Below are 17789 nucleotides of genomic sequence, written 5' to 3' on the forward strand. Positions count from 1 at the left end.
ATTGGATAATTCAAAAGGTCAGTTAAAAGGGGCAATTCCTAAAAACTAAAAAAATAAGTGCTATTCATTTGGAATGATCTAATTACTATTCTTTCTTAAGTATTGTCAATTGAAAAGTCAGAAATAAACCCAAAGCACGTCAAAGTTATATTTTCAGTGAAATAAATTAAATAGTCGGAGGCAAGAGTCAGTAAAAATTATGTCTTTAATGCTACCTTTAGAAGGCTTTCCAAATCCATCGTAATACAGTACAGAACCTACTGTCGAACTAAGAGATTCAAGCAACCGTTTCTTTGCGAGACAGGATGTTTATTAATAGCCTGTAACATCCTGTAGAGTTTAGAGTATTGTTCCCATCTCCAAGCAAGGGAGCGGGAATGCCAAGTCAAAAAAACTCTCAAAACTAGGTCGGTTAAAAAAAACTGTAATATTTTTATCACTTAATTTCTTTATAGAGATTTCTAAAAAAAAAAAAAAAAAAAAAATACAATAGTGTTGTTGATACGAGCAAGGGCGGATAATCCAATTCAGTTAATGTGATGTCGGTTAAGAGGAGGTCATTATTGTACTTTGATGACACATGAAATATGCTGCAGTTCGCAGTAAGTTGTCCTTTCAGATGCTTAACAAGCCAGAAAATGCAGCGTTGCCTTAATATTCTTTGTGAATACATCCCTCTGACATGGTATCGTATATTATTTTTCCAGATATGCCAATGGTGGAAGTTTTAAGAAAGCAATCGACGATTTTGAGATTGCCTTGAAATTGAACCCTACTCACGTGAACGCAAGGAAATACATGGGAGAGACACTAGTGGCTTATGGAAGGAAGTAAGTACAAAAATAATCTAGGGATGTTTCGAATCCAAATCTCGAATCCACCGAATCCTAAGAAAAGATTCGGATTCAAGACTCAATTAACGAGATTCGAGAATATTTTTTTTTTATAGAATTATAAGTAGCATGTAAGCATGTACTGTGACGGTTCCTATTCCATTCTTGCTTTTTTAATCACCATAAGCACATTTTAGCGAATTTCCCTATAGGGAAGTAGCTATTACCGTAGGTGGCACGGTAAGACCTAGACCCGGGACCGATTTACTTTTTCATTTTGGTGTCCCCAGAGGCCAAAAACACCATTCGTTCAAATTTTTATATATGTATATATATATATATATAGACTTATATATATATATATATATATATATATACGTCCGTGAACGCGATAACTTGAGTAATTTTTGTCCGATTTTGATGAAATTTGGTTTAAAGGTGTAAAGCGGGATAAACTTGAATGAGTTCGCGAACCAGCACGATCGGACCATGGGAACGGGGCTTTACGGGGGGTTTTATGGGGTAAAAATTGGTTTTTCTCACTTTTGACCCTCAAAACACAAAATTTCCCGATTTCTCTTTAGACCTTTTTAAAGAGCTTAAAAAAACAAATAATTTAGTATATAAAAGTATTTTTGTTTGATTATTAGTAACGGAGAAAATTAAAAAAAATTGTAAATTTAAAATTCCCATGTTATTCTTATGGAGAATATTGTCAAATGTTGTAGTTTGCTTGTTTATGGATATATTTTGATCAAACTTGGCAAATTTATTTATTTTGTACTAAGCTCAAGAATCAAGAATCAAGATCTTTATTGTCATTGACCTTTTACAAGGAATAGACATAGTCAACAATAAATAAAAACTAAAGCTATAAAATACAGTGGGTTCTAAATTAAAAATTAATATTAACATCAGAAACTAAGTACTCTGTTATACAGTAAAATGGATTTTGGATGAGCCACTCAAACATTTTAGACTTAAACCTATTAAAAGGAACCTGTTTTGCTGTCAGACCTAATTTATTAAAAAACCGTATGCAATTTATTTTATGGCAGTTATCTGTTTTGGCCAATCTATGTGCAGGGATATCTAGATTGGATTTGCCTCTTGTATTGTAAGAGTGTATACTCTCTCTACAAGTGAATTGATGAAGATTGGCTTTAGTGTAGAGGAGTATGTGAAAAATATACAAATTTACAACGGTCATAATTTTAAGGTCTATAAAAAGAAGTCGACAGCTATCCACAGGGCCAGCCCCACAAATTGTTCGTATGACTTTTTTTTGTAATAAAAGAATTTCATGGGTGTGGGGGGAGTGTCCCCATAGTATAATCCCGTAAGAAATATGAGATTGAAAAAAACCAAAATAAGTAATCCGAAGGTATTCATTACTAACAAAATCTCTGAGTTTCCAAATTAGATAATTTACTCTGGAAATTTTTTTACAAGTGATTTCTATGTGCTCTTGCCAATTTAATTTTGAACCAATTTGGAAGCCTAATAATTTTACAGATTTTAATTCATTGTCAAGTGGGGATAGACTCAAAAGAATTTTCTGTGTTTTTTCTTGATTACATGTCAATTTATTTGAAGAAAACCAATTTAGTGCTGATGTTATTGATTCATTAGTAATTAAATCAAGCTCATGGATATCAAATAGCTAGCTCATAGCTATCAATATTTTACTCAAAAACACACTTTATTAGTTTCCTTGTAGCAGCAAACCTAGGTACTCGTTAAACCTAATGTTATTAAAATATATTTAACTGAAAATCAATTCAGACAAATGGAAATTCGCTTAGTCGGCAGGTTTGCTGCGGCGGGGGTATTTAATTATTTTTGGGACTCAAGATTTGATTTTTTTAGGATTCAGATTTGAGATTCGAAATTTGAAATTCCTGGATTCGGCCATCACTAAAATCTATATATTAATAGGAAAGCATGTTTCTTTAAAACCTTTTTTCTCAGCTCGTGTGCATCGCAGGGGAAATCTACGCATACTGTTGGAAAGATATTTTCCTGTAGATGTGCAGAATGCCTTTATAAGTTAAAATAGGCTCAAAAATAAGCACAGAAAATGAATTTAAAATTTTGAAAAAATTTACATGGATCTTATGGGTTGCCATGCTGGTAACGAAATAACAACAAAATATAAACAGAAAATAAAAACGAATGGAAGAAACACCAATAGCATGTTTTATTCAAAGTGTGGTGTAAAAATAGAGAAGTCTCTACATTGCATATTTTTGGTCGAGTTTCGACCACTGGACGGCCTCTAGTAATCATTAAAATAAAATATTTCACATGAAAGGCTTCTAGGTAAGGTTTTTCTGGCTCGAGATTATATTTCAATTTATCTATCTAAAATGTTTTTTTTTTTTTTTTTTACACTGTGATAACTAAACAAATTCTGCAATAATTGCATCTTTGATTTTAGCAGCATTTATTTGGAAATAATTTTTTAAATACTCGTAACATAGGATTTTATGGCCTATGTTTTAAACTAACTTTTCATTTATATTTTTGATTTTTTGGACGTTACACCTGGCCTTACTAGAGACTTAACTTTAGAAAACCAACCATTCGACCTCTTGTTACAGCAATCTGTCGAAACAATAGCAGGGTGTCCATCCAACTGGGAATTGTAGGGCCTATGTAAATTTTGATGACTGGGAAAAAAATCTTTGCATTGTACATGAATTTTACAAAGAACCAAGAAATTTAAATGTTTTAAATAATAGCCGATTTTTCTCGTTCCACGTAGTTTAAAATCACCATCGTGAGAAACTAACACGAATATCAGACGTTACCGCAATCACAAGAAATGATCATGGCCATTTCTGCGATCCCAGGAAATCATCACGGATTCTCTCGCAATTGAAAGATAATCCCAGATGTGGCTGAGATCACAAAAAATAGTCAATGGAATTGTCCTTGATTCAAATTTTGATGGAATGATAAACACTATGGGCAAGTTTTTTCCTGGAAATTTTGAACTTTTAACCTGGAAAAACTGGAATTGTCCTTGAATTTTATTTTGATGGGATGCTGAACACCCTGAATAGTAAAAATTGTCAAGGGGCAGAATAAATCAGTCTTTAGATTAATGTTTGCTACAATTAAACTTTTCACATAAAATTTATTTTTCATTAACAGAAAGTTTTAAATAATTTGCCAAATCTTAACTATAATACCTCAATTCTTCTATAATGTGCATGAAGATAGTTCTTTGACAACTTAAGAGAACAAGTGGGACACTTTGGGAAAAAAGGTGTTTAAGGAAAGTAAATATGGGCAATGGGAGAGACAACAGGGGAAATTTAAGACCTGCATGAAGCTCCAGACATCGTAGCTGAACATTGAGGACATTGATTGAACATTGATGTAATCAGAAGAACTTTTGGGGTTTTGAAAAAGCAAGTGAATGGTGAAAACCCAGAAGAAAAAGACCTCTCCCAAAAAAAAGATCAATATGAGAGTTAGTGAAGACATGGAGGCAAGATTGAGGCCAAATACACCTCTGGTATGAATAACCATAAGTAAGTAAATAATTCTTTGTCTGTCTTTTCACAGTTACGAAGACTCAGGTCAGACAGAGGAAGCTCTGAAGTTGTACGAGAGGTGTTTGGAGATTGTGCCTTACCACGAGGAAGCACAAAACTCCATTGAGTACATCCGAGTGAAGATGGCCAACGGTTCAACCTCGCTGACAGATGGACTCGTACCTTCATTGACCTCTAAGACTCAGGGGGTCAAGGACACCTTGAAACAGCTGCTGGGCAACGAGACTGCCACCAAGGAGGAAGGGACTAGCTCTGCTAAGAAGAAGAAGAAGGAGAAAAAGTATGTTAAAATTATCAGCAATAGAAAAGCCTACCAGAAAATGGGTCTAAACTTTTTTTAAAGTTAGTCCAACAAATGTACAACATGCAAGGCAACCGTTTAAAACAAAAATACTCACTGTTGAATGTGCTCTCAGAGTGTGCTACCGAAAAAATTATATTTTCTCCCTAAGCTTTTAATACTATCTTTTGGATTGGAACTAGACATCCCATTTAGTTTTTAAAATAAAAAGTAACATAGTTTAAATCAAAACCAGAACAAAAACTCTATAACTGAAAAGAAGTTGAAAGTTCCTACAAATTCTATGTTTCTTGTGTTTATATTTTTTTCTACTGTTTTTGTGAATAGGGTAAGCCGATTATTTAGGCAAGGTTAGTGAATGTTAAATAGTCTTTCTGAGTCAAGGTGCTTAAACCAAGTATAACTGTTCTGAACCTTCATGGTAGTTCATAATTTGTTATAGTTTTGAATAAAGTATGTTCGAAGAACCATTCATTAACTTTTTAATATTTTGAAGGCATCCAACAACTGAAATTCTAAGGTGTATGAATCACCCATCTACATGTTTGCAAACGTTAATATTTATTTTTAGATCAAAAAAACACAAACGCCACTCATCATCCAGTAGCAGTTCGTCTTCTGGAAGCTCAAGTTCCTCTTCTTCATCATCATCCTCCTCTGATACCAGTTCTGCATCTTCTAATGATTTCCACGGCAAGAAAAAGCATAAGAGGTAGTCAACAACATACTTATTAATAAAAGTTGTATCTTATTTATGTTTAAATGGGTGTACTAATTCGATAAGAGTTTTTCCTTACATATTTTCAGACTACTTTTTATCCAGTTTCAAAGAGTTGTTTAGCCTCCGGATTTCTGTATTGTAAATGGTTTACCATACCAGCATACAGTAATCCTTTGTTGCTGTTTTGGCAACTAGTTTCGGTTCTTCTGAACCATCATCAGGCCTCAATGTGTCAAGTAATCACTTCATTTGAAGGTTGTTCAATAAATATAACATTTTTGTGTCTCGTATATGTTTTATTTATCGACCTCTGTTAACAACCTTCAAAAGAAAGGATCACCTGACACCTTGAGGCCTGATGATGATTCAGAAGAACCCAAACTAGTTGCCAAAACAGAAGTTTAAAAAATGGCATTTTATTGTTTCAAACGTACTTGACCTTAAAAACAAAAAACCATTGACTGCAAAAAATGGTACGATGAGAACCATGTGTTGCCATACATAGATTAAACAGGTAGTACAATAGCTGCTATAGTTTTTACCAAACTTATACGTAATTAAATAGATTGTGTTGTTTGCTTTTTCTGACCTATGAAGAATTTTTGTAGTTGATAATTTCATTTCGCTCATCATGAGCAAAATTTTAAAAGCTTGAGTAGAAATTTAGCAAATGTATTCATGATTACAGCAGGAAGAGTGAGCCAAAGGAGAAATCACTGTCACCACTAAGCAAAAGGATGGCAATTATGGACTCTTCTGCTACATCCGAAACTGATGGTGAGATTATTTTCTACTTTTATTTCAAATATTGAGAGTATTTTTTTTAATGTACTAAGATCAAGTAAACACTTTACATGCAGCATGTTTGTTACTTTGACAGTTTTGGGTAGACAAAATACCGAAATACTGAGTGCTGGCTAAAAAAAGCTATGGCTAATAAAAATGGGTTTGGCTATTTCAAGAATCAATACCTGCACTTTATGTGGATTTCACTTATTATTTATTGGTGGTACGTTAAAAATCTGGCATTAAATCTTAATCACTTTAAGTTGTTTATTTAATCCACTTTGTATTTTCAGGACAAAGAGGATCTCATTACAACCCTCCTGCCTTGCCATATTCTTTCTCAGGTGAGTTGAATAATTGTTTGTCTTTCCGTTATTTTTATTTGCATTTGCAATGAACAATCTGTACTGGTGTTATCCCTTAAGACAGGCCTATATTAAAATTGATAAATCTGTGTAATCACTGCACAAATTTACCTTCAAAACACACAGCCTGAGAAATATTCCTGTCAGTTTTAAAAATATCTACATTAACTTACTTACTTGCACTTTTTCCAGGGTGTCCACCGACCTGGGAAAACAAGGATAGTCGGGAATAGTGTGTGAATTTTGTATTTTACCGGAAATGTTCAATTTGCTGTGATTGTTCATGAAGATGACGTTTCCGTGACCGCGGGAGACGATAATGATGTGAAAATGGCCGCTTGATTTGTTGTGATTTTTCCGCGATCGCGCATGACGACAATGGCGTTTCCGAGACAGCGGGAGATTACGATGACGTTTCTGTGATAGCGGGAGACGATGATGATGATGTCCATACTCCAAATGGCCATGGGATTTTTTAGTGGTTTTGCTGCGATCACGCATGTCAACGATGGCGTATCCGTGACCGCGGGAGACGATGATGAGGTTTATGTGACAACGGGAAACAATGACCGCAGGAAATAATTAGAATTAAGCTACGAACGAGGAAGATGATAACTTTTCTGTGATCGCGGGAGACAATTATAATGTTTCCGTTACCGCTGAACAATATCAAGATTTTGTCACGACCACGGAAGACATTGGTGATGTTTCCGTTACTGAGGGAGTTATTCAGGATTTTGCAGTTATCATGGGAAACGATGATGGTGTCTCACAAATATAACCTTGAGTTTGGGCTGGACCGAAAATTTCAAAATGGTACTCACTTCTAGAAAGTTTTATTTTATATTTTTTGTAATATCTTCACACTTACCTTTAACGTGGTATTAATATATCGTGATTAGAAGGGTTTAAAACTTCAATTGGCTATGTGAAATTTCTGCATCAATTATTTCTGTAGGCCACTTCAAAAACAACCCATAACTCCAAAATTACATACTTTTTGAAAGTAGGCTAAATAAAGACAGTAGTAATCCTTACAGAAACTAAGGTTCAATAAAAATTATCAGTATTAAGAATCTATTTTTCAGGTGTCCGTACGGAGATTCCATAAATTTTGTTATCGACATATCACAATTTTTAAGAAGTTATTGATAAATTGCAGGTTTAAGGATTTATTTTTAATTTTCGGATTACTTCACTAATATATAAAAATTGCATACTTGTGTCTGGCAATATTACAGTAATCATAAATTTTGTTTCTTTAACTAAGAATGCTTTTTCCTATAACTTGAATAGCGAACTGTGTTAGCGCTAAAACAGGATTGCGGGAGCTGGTGCAAAAACGCAAAAACCTCGCTAACGTTGGAAAGTTTAGTATAAAAAGTACGACCTGAACTACCTGGAAGTACTCATGAATTTTTTTCTGGTTGGTCTGGTGGACACCCTGTTATCTTTTTTAGTGCTCTCAACATTTTAAATAAAATAGCCATCTTTACCAGATTTTTTTTATTCTTGTAGTGCTATTGATTGTTATAGTATTAATCTGAGTTAAATTATGTATTCCTATTTTGTTGGACGGATTATAAAATAAAAGAAATACTGTTTTTATTAGCTGATCCAGCAGCTGCTGCTATGGTTTACGCCTCTTCTGGGAAGACGGACAAAGAGTCGGAATATGAACAACGAGTTTGTAAATTCCTGGAACAGACAAAAGGTGATTCTGACTACGAGGAGAAAGTACGCAAGTTCCTTGATGAAACTGCAAAATGGTGAGCTACTTATAAAATGTGGGTCTTGTGAGGGTTGTGCATCTTTGTTCAAAAATTCACCTACCCATCAAGTATAATCATTTTGTTAGATGGAGCATGATATTCCTAAGTAGTATTACAGTAGAACCTCTCTAAAAATGTAATATCTGTTCCTACTCTTGAGTATTGATCTATTTTTTTCTTAATAGGCCTAAACAATTAATGGTACATATAAAGACTAAAATATCTCAACTTGGGTTCGTGGTTTGTTTTCAGGAAAAAAGAACGCAAAGCCATAGAAGAAAAGGCTAAAAAGAAGCGCAAGAAAGAGAAGAAAGCAAGGAGCAAGAGTGAGTAATTTAGTCATGTCAATCTTATGGTTCAAGTAAGATCATTCTTTAAGTCAAACAAAAAAATACAAGTTTTGGGAATAAAACAAGTAGTCTACATTTAATAAAAGGTTATGACAGGAATTCACCCTTTATCCAGGAATACAATGCTAAAATTGATGATTATAATATATCCATATTATTTTTTCCAGTTGTTATGAACACTTTTCTAATTTTTGATTAACTGCATTCGAGTCTGATGGAGTACTAATAGAATTCACTGCCACCAAAACATTTTATTTTGCAAGATCTTCACCACACCGGTGTTTGGTCTCTGATTCTTCAAAACTACTGCTGTTACAACGCAGCAGAAAATGTGTTATCAGTTTCAGAATCACTTGATTTAATATATTAAAAAGGTTCAAATACCTGCTATCAAGCAATCCATTTAATTGCAGTTGCTGCTTGATAGCAGGTATTTAAACCTTTTTAATATTATTTGGCAATCCGGAGGCTACATCCACAATGATTTAATATAGTCGTGCAGTCTTGTAATCATGATTATAAGAAAAAATCTCTTCTGGAAAATAAGTGTATCCCTTATCCAAATCAACAATACTAATAACCCACTTGTTATTAGAATTAGGCTAGTTATAAGTAGCACTTTGGCACATTAAATTTACAACTCTTGAAATACTTAATTTCAGGCAAGAAGAAGAAGCGTGATGAACGTAAAAAGAAGAAAATGATGAAAGAAATAGAAGAGAAGAAATTACGTGATGCCTTGCGAAAACAAAGGCGAAGAAGCAACTTAGAAGATGATGATGAATTCCTGTATGGTGAAAAAGATTTAAGGTAATAACAACCACAAACTTTCTTTTATGAAAAAAGTTAAAATATTGTTACCCTTGGGCCTTCTTAAATGTTTTAAATTATTCAGTAACTAAGTTAAAATTTGAAAGGATTTAGTTGTTTAATATTTAAGATAGTCTGTTTGTCATTAACTGGAATTTGTTATTGTTTTAGGTTAAGTCTACCTGACTTGGAAGATTTACAAAGCAAGCTCAGTTATTACGTCAAAGTTGAGAAAGGAAATTCATCAAAAAAGTGAGTATCATAAATGTAGAAAAATTGATAAATATTATGAGCTTTCTCTTTCTCGTTGTGGCAAAATATTTACCTCAATTATTAACCCAATCGTAGGAAATAATTAGAGTTGACATGATCGTTGTAGATGATCACAGATATCCGTCATTGATGTTGCAACGATCACGGGAATCATCGCGGACTTTGTCGCGATCACGGCAATCATCACGTATGTTGCCATGATCGCAAGAAATCATCACAGGGTTGCCGCAATCGCTGAAAGTTATCACGGATATTGTCATGCAGGATATCAACACAAATTTTGCCTTGACCGAAAAATAAGATTATTGATTGATAAGATGATTGATATTGCTGTGATTGCAATAAATTATCTTGGAACTACACCAAAGGGGTTTTAAATGTACCTGCAGGGTGTAAATAAACAAAAGCTGTGCTTATTTGGGCGCCAAGTTTTGCCCTGGAAATTTTGAACCTGGAAACCCTGGAATTGTCCTTGAATTATATTTTGATGGAACGCTGGATACCCTGAAATAGCTATTATTAATTTAGCGGGAATACCGATAAAAAGAGTCGAAAGTGTTACCAACCGGATGTATCAGGCTAATTGTTCAAGTTGTCAGAATACTTATTCAATATTAAACAAACTTTTAGACCTATGCTCGTTTGGTGAGGTTTTACAGTAACAGAATGCGTGCATGCACCATAACTAGTGATGAGTCAGTTTATTATGTCAATTTCACCAGTTTTAGCAAAAATAAACTGAAACCGAAAATAAGTGGAAATAGTCAGTTTTTGTTTATCAGTTGCAAGCAATAATTCCACTGCGACAATAATGAAGTCTCTGTGATCACAGGAGGTGCTCTCAATTTCACCAAGATCAAGAGATTTCGGGATGATGTTTTCGAGATTGAGGGAGATGCTCTCGATTTTGTCACTTTTGTGGGTGTTAATTACGATAGTTCCATGATCATGCAGGTTTATTGTCTTGATGACATTAGACTATAATAAATGCACAATACACCAACTTTATGATTGCTAAAGGTAATACTGTTTTTCTACTGGAAAACCAAACTTAAAATATGTATTAAAACATTACATAGCTAACTGACATATCACTGGTCCTACTCCTAATAGCTTAACTTGAAGAGGAAACCACCATTATATGTCATTTAATTCACGAAATGTAGGCTACCATTGTTTCAATATCACTGTTCTCTCCCCAGGAAAGAGAAGAGCAGCAGTGTAGAGAAGCTAGTTGCAGCTGCTCAAGCTAAGAAAGCAGCTTCTCCCAAAGGGGTCCTACTATTGGAAGAGGAACTGAGGGAAGAGGCTAGGCAGAGGAAACTGGGTTAGAATCCTATCTAATTTACTTATTACAATCATTATAAAATAGTTGCTTAAGTTACCCAACTGCTCTCGAACACCAAACAAGGTGAAACCTGTTCAGAAACTATTTAAACAGGAAAATACTTATTTTTCCCAAATTATAGTATATTTTTTGTGTTTATAATTCACTATGAGCTAAGGTTGAGTTGGTACTATTTTGTCATGTTTTCCTATGTTTTCATCATAAACTCTTCAAATATGTATTTGTTGTAAAATTTAGGTAGAACTAGCTGTGTACCCGTTCTACGCACGGGGATCTTATAGTAATCAGTTGAAACCTTCTTATATAAAGAACAGCAGTTGGTTTGCATATTTTCAGATATGCTGGCCAAACTATTTATTATACATTTAACTTCATTTTATGTCGTTATAGTAATCAGTTGAAACCTTCTTATATAAAGAACAGCAGTTGGTTTGCATATTTTCAGATATGCTGGCCAAACTATTTATTATACATTTAACTTCATTTTATGTCGTTTGTTGTTGTTCCGGATCGGTATGACAATCAATAAAAGGATAAATTACCTGTGTCCGCTGGTCGATCCTAATGTATCCTATTACAGGAGATGCATTTCGGCGAAATTAAATCGCCATCATCAGTCCTAATATAAGGTCTTGAGCTTCCCCATTAGGTGCGTCTTGGAGTTTTTGAAACACATACACAAACTGTACACTTATACACATGACGAATAAAACATAAATACACAGTAGGCCTACTTTTATTTTTACTATGGACAAGTAGACGCGCGTCGGTCGTGTGCCGAGTCTCGACTGAAAACGCTCATTTAAAAAATGTAAGTTTCCCAGCAATATACAACACTGATTCAAGGTCTATTTCCCGGTTATCAAAACTCAAGAACAATTTTATACACAAATAATCTCTATTTTCATTTACTGTTACCCTACATATTATTGCACTTGCGATTAATTAAATCCGTTATGTAAGGAAAAACGTTTTTAATCTTAATTGGTTTGGATTTGCTTTCAAAACGTGATCGGAAATGGTTGCGGTATTTGTAAACAACATTCAATGTAAACATATCAGTGACAGCTAGAAGAAATAATCTTGATTTGAACAGCTGTTCATTATTTCATAGAAGAATATGTGCTAAACATTGGGAAAAACTTTACAAAAATCGCACAAAATTGGGTTTTTAAACGTCCGTCATGTTATTTACAAAGTGGTGACGCCATATTTTAATGGCTAAAGACAATCTCGCCAATCCAGTGAATACATTAAAATGATTTGGAACTTGATAGGTAATCTCGTTTTTCAGGAGTAGGCCGCGTAAAATGGCTCTTGGGTCGTAACAGACTGGAAGACAGACAGAAATTTAGATGAGACTTGTTTCGGTTTCTCTAATGTATAAAACGTAAAAATAACCTAAAAGTTTATGATTCTAAGCAATGTACAGACAAAACTCTAATTTTATTTATATAGACTACTCGATTATTTCTATTTGATGCTTCATTCTTAAGTTAGGGGACCAAGCCCAGGACTGAAATTAAAAACTCTTACAAATCATGGTATCAAATACACACTACAAGTCAAAAGCACTACAATATATAAACATCTGTTGGGCAGATCCATTTATTGTTAAATAACACTTCTCACCTATTCCTAACATTGCCAATCACCTAATTTTTACAATTTTACTCCATTTTATTGCACTGGCTATAAGTATTAAATTTTTTCCCAAGATTTTGATCTAGAATTATGTGATTAAAATGAAACCTAGTTATATAAAACTTCTTGTTTTAACAGAGAAGAAGAAACTTGACATATTTGAAGACTCCCCCCCTCAAATAAGACCTCCTGAAGCTAAAAATGTTCCGTTACCATCTGGGGCCCCTCCACCTTCGAGCAAGTTCAAGATGCAGATTGGCTCAGCTCAAAATCGGTAAGGTTCTATTACTTTGTCAAAAAATGTTTTTTTTTTGGCATGTGGCAAAGTTGGTCTTGGTAAACTAAGGGATAGCTCTAAACCTTGTCCGAATACAAAATTGATGGAATCTCTGTGTTTTCTTTATCTCTTTCTAGATGTACGTGAATTGAATAGTATAACTTGCAACACATATTTTAGTAAATATAGCATTTATAGGTAGACATTAGTTATGCCAACTGTCAACAGCCAACTGAGAAGAATTCAACCAGAAATTTGCTTAGTCTGAAGATATTCTTCAGTGGGGTTTAGGTCTAAAGAAACTATTTAAGGGCCTGTTGGGATTTTTTTATATAATTTATTATTTGAGCTTTTTAAAGTTTTTCTCAATTTTTTTATATTCTAGCCTATAAAAATAGTTTTCCCCAGAATAAAAATTATTTATCAACAGTTAAAAAAACAACTATTGTATCACATTTTTAGTCAGACCTGCGAAATAATTCCTTCCAGGGTTTTCACTTATAAAAGAACACAAACGAGAAAAACGAAACAAACTTTTTATAAACTCACTAATAAAAGCCCATCTCCTGCAAAGTCATTTAAAATAAAAGCACCCTCCTGCTAGCATAATGAAGTAATACATTTGCATTTTTAGGCTTACATGTTGAAATAGTTATGCTTCATCATTCATTTTGTCATTAACATTCACAAAACACACAAGTAGAAACATTAGTATGGTGTAAACATTAATTCCTAATCTTTACACTGAAGACTGAAGAAACGAGGCGATAAAACTGAGGAGAAAGATACTTGGGATGAAGTGGGAGAAAAGAGGTTCATTTACATGAGCGAGACAATCACACCAAGCAAAGAGAAAGAGACCAAAACACTTCCAGATAAGAAAAAAGAGGTTGAAGAACAGTTGGCTAAGGCTCCGATGATCCTGGATAAGTTGGGAGGGTAAGAAGTGTTTCTTGCATTTGCTACACTTTTATTTATGTTACGCTAAATTAATTTGATAGAATATGTTGACAAGAAATAAATAATCACGATATTACTGCCCCGATAACATTGTGATAAATACACATAACACCAAATTCATGATTACTTAATTTAATACTGTTTGTATCAATATAAACTAGGGATGGACGAGATTGGATTTTTAGTTCGAGACGAGACGAGATTTTTTATTTCTCATAAAATTTCGAGACGAGATTTCTCTTCTCATACACAACGGGAAATGCACGTTCAAAATTTTTACCTGATTTTGTAACATTGTTAGATGACTGTTTAAATACTAAAATAATGATAATAGGCAAGAATATTTACAATCTTTCATTAAATAACATCAGCATAACATTTTTTTATTAATCACGCCTAACTTATTAAAAATGCCTACGATTAGGAAACATGGTGATATCAGTTAGGATAGAGTTCAACTTATCCTAAAATAAAATAAATCATAAAATAAAAGCAATATTAATTTGTATAAAATAGTTACTTGTTTTGACTTTTTTATAGTAATAAAACATTCCTCACACTGCTTACACTTAACAAAACTTCTCAAATGTTATTAAAGTAATATTATTAAAATAATGAAAGTAATATTTACATTAAAAGAATTAAAGTAATATTTACATTAAAAGAATTAATTAAATAAGAACGCCTTCGAAAAGGAAACGCAACTACAACACGCTCCTGTATTGCGGGTATTGCATTGACTTTCTGCAGGCGTTTTTAATTTTTTTTTGTTTTTTTTTTAATTCTCGTCTCGATAAAAATCTCGGCCAAAAAGTAATCTCGTCTCGTGTAACGAGATTGAAAATTTCCCAAAATTTCGAGACTTGACCATCCCTAATATAAACATACAACATGAATGAACATTAAATTTCATTTAGAAAAGAAGATTTGATTTGTGACCAATTCATTTGTTACATTGTGGCATTACGTCAATATCGCATAAAAGCTCGGCTCTATAAAAAATCTCAGCCTCGCACACCTGTATCCTTTACTTAATGTGATAGAAAATGTTGGCAATAATCTGTCATATAGCCTGTATATTGATGAGTTTCACCTATACAAAAATTTCACGACTTTCTTTCTGATTGTCAACTGTTAAAATAACTAAATAGCTAAATTATGACAAGTTGTCAATGAAACTTAATATAAAAAGTTGATCCAATAAACTCAATTATTCAATTATCAATCTTTGAGATGGGGACGCCACCTAGTTAAATTTAAAGTTTCACAATTTTAGGGCCTGTCGACTGGCTTTACTACATGCAAGAAGAAAATAAATATTCTATGTTTCCAAGCAATATGTATCATTCATTCCCCGCCTCTTAAGTATAAAACCTCACACTTTAGCACTATTAGTTACATCATCATAAATACCTAAATCTATTATTGGAATTAGTACAGTTTAACATAAAAATTATATTTTATAAGGCCTATAATAGTAATTGGTGTATAGTAAAATAATTATATAATAGTGCTTCTTTTCTTTGAAAATAAATTGTTATTATTTTTTTGGCCGACCCAATCTTGGGCTGAAAGATTGGTGGACCCGCAGACCCCTAATTAGATTAGATTTTTACACTGTCAATACGCTACAGTGCCTTAATTATATCAATTAAGTATGATGTAAAATATTTCTAATGCCACAGATTCCGTATAAATCCATTGGCTGCTGAGAAAAAATTAGACGACATCACACCACAGAAACGTAAGCTGCGGCCCAGAGTAAGTGAAAGTGACTCTTCAGATTCAGAGGGAGCGGCCAAGAAGAAAGAAAGGGCTGCCAGGAGTCCGGGATCTTCAAGGTAGACTAAAAGTGAAAGGCTACTGTTTGCAATTTTAAGGCATTCTATGTTAAAAGTATCAAACCGTGAATTTTATTTTTTTTCCCACAAAAAGTTAAAGGCATAGTAAAAAAGCAATAGGCCTATTAGTTGTTTTGTAAATGATATATTGAGTCAAAGCAGAGATAAATTGTTCAGTGCATTTATATGATTCATAAAATAAGAAGTCATAAATTATTTATTTATGATAAATCATAAATAATGGTTATGATTAAGCTTAAAGGATTTTTGTGAGGTTAGCAGGCTTACATAAATTAAAATTAATCTTTTTTTCACAGAAAATTAACACTCTAAACCATAGGCAAAATTCTTAAGTTGAAAATGCTGAATAAATCTAATTGTTGTGTATAGTGCAACATTTAGTGTTTATTTTGCTAGAGTATATTACCACAGCAAAACATTACTGAAAAGTCATACTCATAGTTTTTCCTATTTTTAACTGCGGGTAAGATCTAACAACTAATCATAGTGTTACGGGAATGGGAACCATCTATTGTGGGATTGAATTATTAATAACTTAATTAAGTTTGTTCCTTAGATTTCCTTCTGCTTAACATTAATTGAATCCTGAAAACATCCAAATTAAAAAAAAGGAGATTTATCAAAGAAATGTTTATTACAATTAATCCAGCCAAATGATGATGTGGATTCAAGTGTAATCCAAACCCTAACACTAATATCATAACTTGATCAATTTAATCAATTTGACTTCCTCAGGTCTCGCAGCAGGTCTCGATCACACAAGAAGTACTCGAGTGATTCACCTCCGCCTAAGAAGTATTCAAGCAGTTCATCCCGCAGTCCCTCCTATCGCAAGGACCGCAGCCGCAGCAAGTCTGGGTCTTACCGCAGTGATCGTGAACGTCGTCGTTATCGCAGCAGTGAAAGCGGCTCGTATCGTAGCAGGTGAGTTGTTGACAAAAAAATGGTATTTAAAAGAGGTTAGCGGCCACTATTTTCTTGCATTTACCCGTTCACAAGGGGCACAGTGGCCAGTGTGTAGTATGTATCCAGCAAAGCAAGGGGTGAGCCGGTTATCTTGTACCAATTGTAGCCAGTAGGCCTACCAATTGTATTAGTGAAATTGATACATGGGAGAGTTATGACTGGCTACTCAACATCATATCATGTGCACATTGAACAAAACATGGGTTCGATCCAAATAAAGGGACATGGGACTTTGTGTTCAATGTGAACAGGTAAATACAAGGTTAAAACCTCTTTAGAATAGAAATACTAAAATAATTGGAGTACTAATGCAAAGCCTTTTTTGTGAGGGTTGTAAATTAAAGTTCCTATACGCCTTTGATTTGCTCTACGAAATTAGCTACACCACAAACTCTTGAAATATTCAAATTAGTGGCAACAATTTCAAAATTCAGTTGTGAAATTATTTAGTCTAAGAAAATAAATATAGGATGGAGAGGACACAGCTAACTCACCTGATGAAAGGTTGCAGATGAGTCAAAGAACACATAAAATCACACACATTAGGTGAGTTTCATCAGGTGAGTTAGCTGTGTCCTCTCCATCCTATATTTATTTATTTAATCCAAGCTAAATGCTTTTTCCTAAAAACATTAGTCTAAGAAAGTATTTGTCAGCCGTTATTCCAACCAAATAAATTATTTTTAGATCTTACTCCAGATCCCGCAGTCGTTCACGTTCCATGGACTATCATCGACGGTCACGCAGCCGCTCAGACGACCGTCACCGCTACCACAAGTATCCTGGTCGCTATCCTCGCAACCGAGGTACTTACTACAGACCTCGCTTCCAGACTGGTTTCAAGACTAGACCTGGAGGATTCTTCCCTCGGGGCAGGTGAATAGTGCTTTTGGAATTGTTTAGTGATGTTTATAGCAGACAAGGTTTTACAAGCTTTACTTAATCTTTTTGGGCA

At 33.8% G+C, this 17789-nt stretch overlaps 1 protein-coding gene across 7 annotated transcripts in view; it reads left to right on the forward strand.

Moving 5' to 3' along the window:
- Nucleotides 1–17789, forward strand: part of LOC128999443 (tetratricopeptide repeat protein 14 homolog) — a 42796-nt gene that overhangs the window by 23927 nt on the left and 1080 nt on the right. For 6 of the 7 annotated variants that reach the window (XM_054425967.1, XM_054425968.1, XM_054425973.1 and 3 more), the window contains 15 exons: nucleotides 708–830; nucleotides 4410–4679; nucleotides 5272–5412; nucleotides 6110–6198; nucleotides 6501–6551; nucleotides 8185–8341; nucleotides 8597–8670; nucleotides 9357–9504; nucleotides 9676–9756; nucleotides 10980–11104; nucleotides 12908–13043; nucleotides 13797–13985; nucleotides 15692–15847; nucleotides 16604–16792; nucleotides 17522–17710. In XM_054425967.1, the coding sequence (XP_054281942.1) occupies nucleotides 708–830; nucleotides 4410–4679; nucleotides 5272–5412; nucleotides 6110–6198; nucleotides 6501–6551; nucleotides 8185–8341; nucleotides 8597–8670; nucleotides 9357–9504; nucleotides 9676–9756; nucleotides 10980–11104; nucleotides 12908–13043; nucleotides 13797–13985; nucleotides 15692–15847; nucleotides 16604–16792; nucleotides 17522–17710 (2118 nt within the window). The remainder of the gene's footprint in view (nucleotides 1–707; nucleotides 831–4409; nucleotides 4680–5271; nucleotides 5413–6109; nucleotides 6199–6500; nucleotides 6552–8184; nucleotides 8342–8596; nucleotides 8671–9356; nucleotides 9505–9675; nucleotides 9757–10979; nucleotides 11105–12907; nucleotides 13044–13796; nucleotides 13986–15691; nucleotides 15848–16603; nucleotides 16793–17521; nucleotides 17711–17789) is intronic. The other variant, XM_054425969.1, reaches the window with a different exon arrangement.

Source organism: Macrosteles quadrilineatus, unplaced genomic scaffold (assembly GCF_028750875.1).
Source record: "Macrosteles quadrilineatus isolate MER2022 unplaced genomic scaffold, UCM_ALF_1.0 Scaffold_8__2_contigs__length_117827958, whole genome shotgun sequence".
NCBI classification, from domain to species: Eukaryota; Metazoa; Arthropoda; class Insecta; order Hemiptera; family Cicadellidae; genus Macrosteles; species Macrosteles quadrilineatus.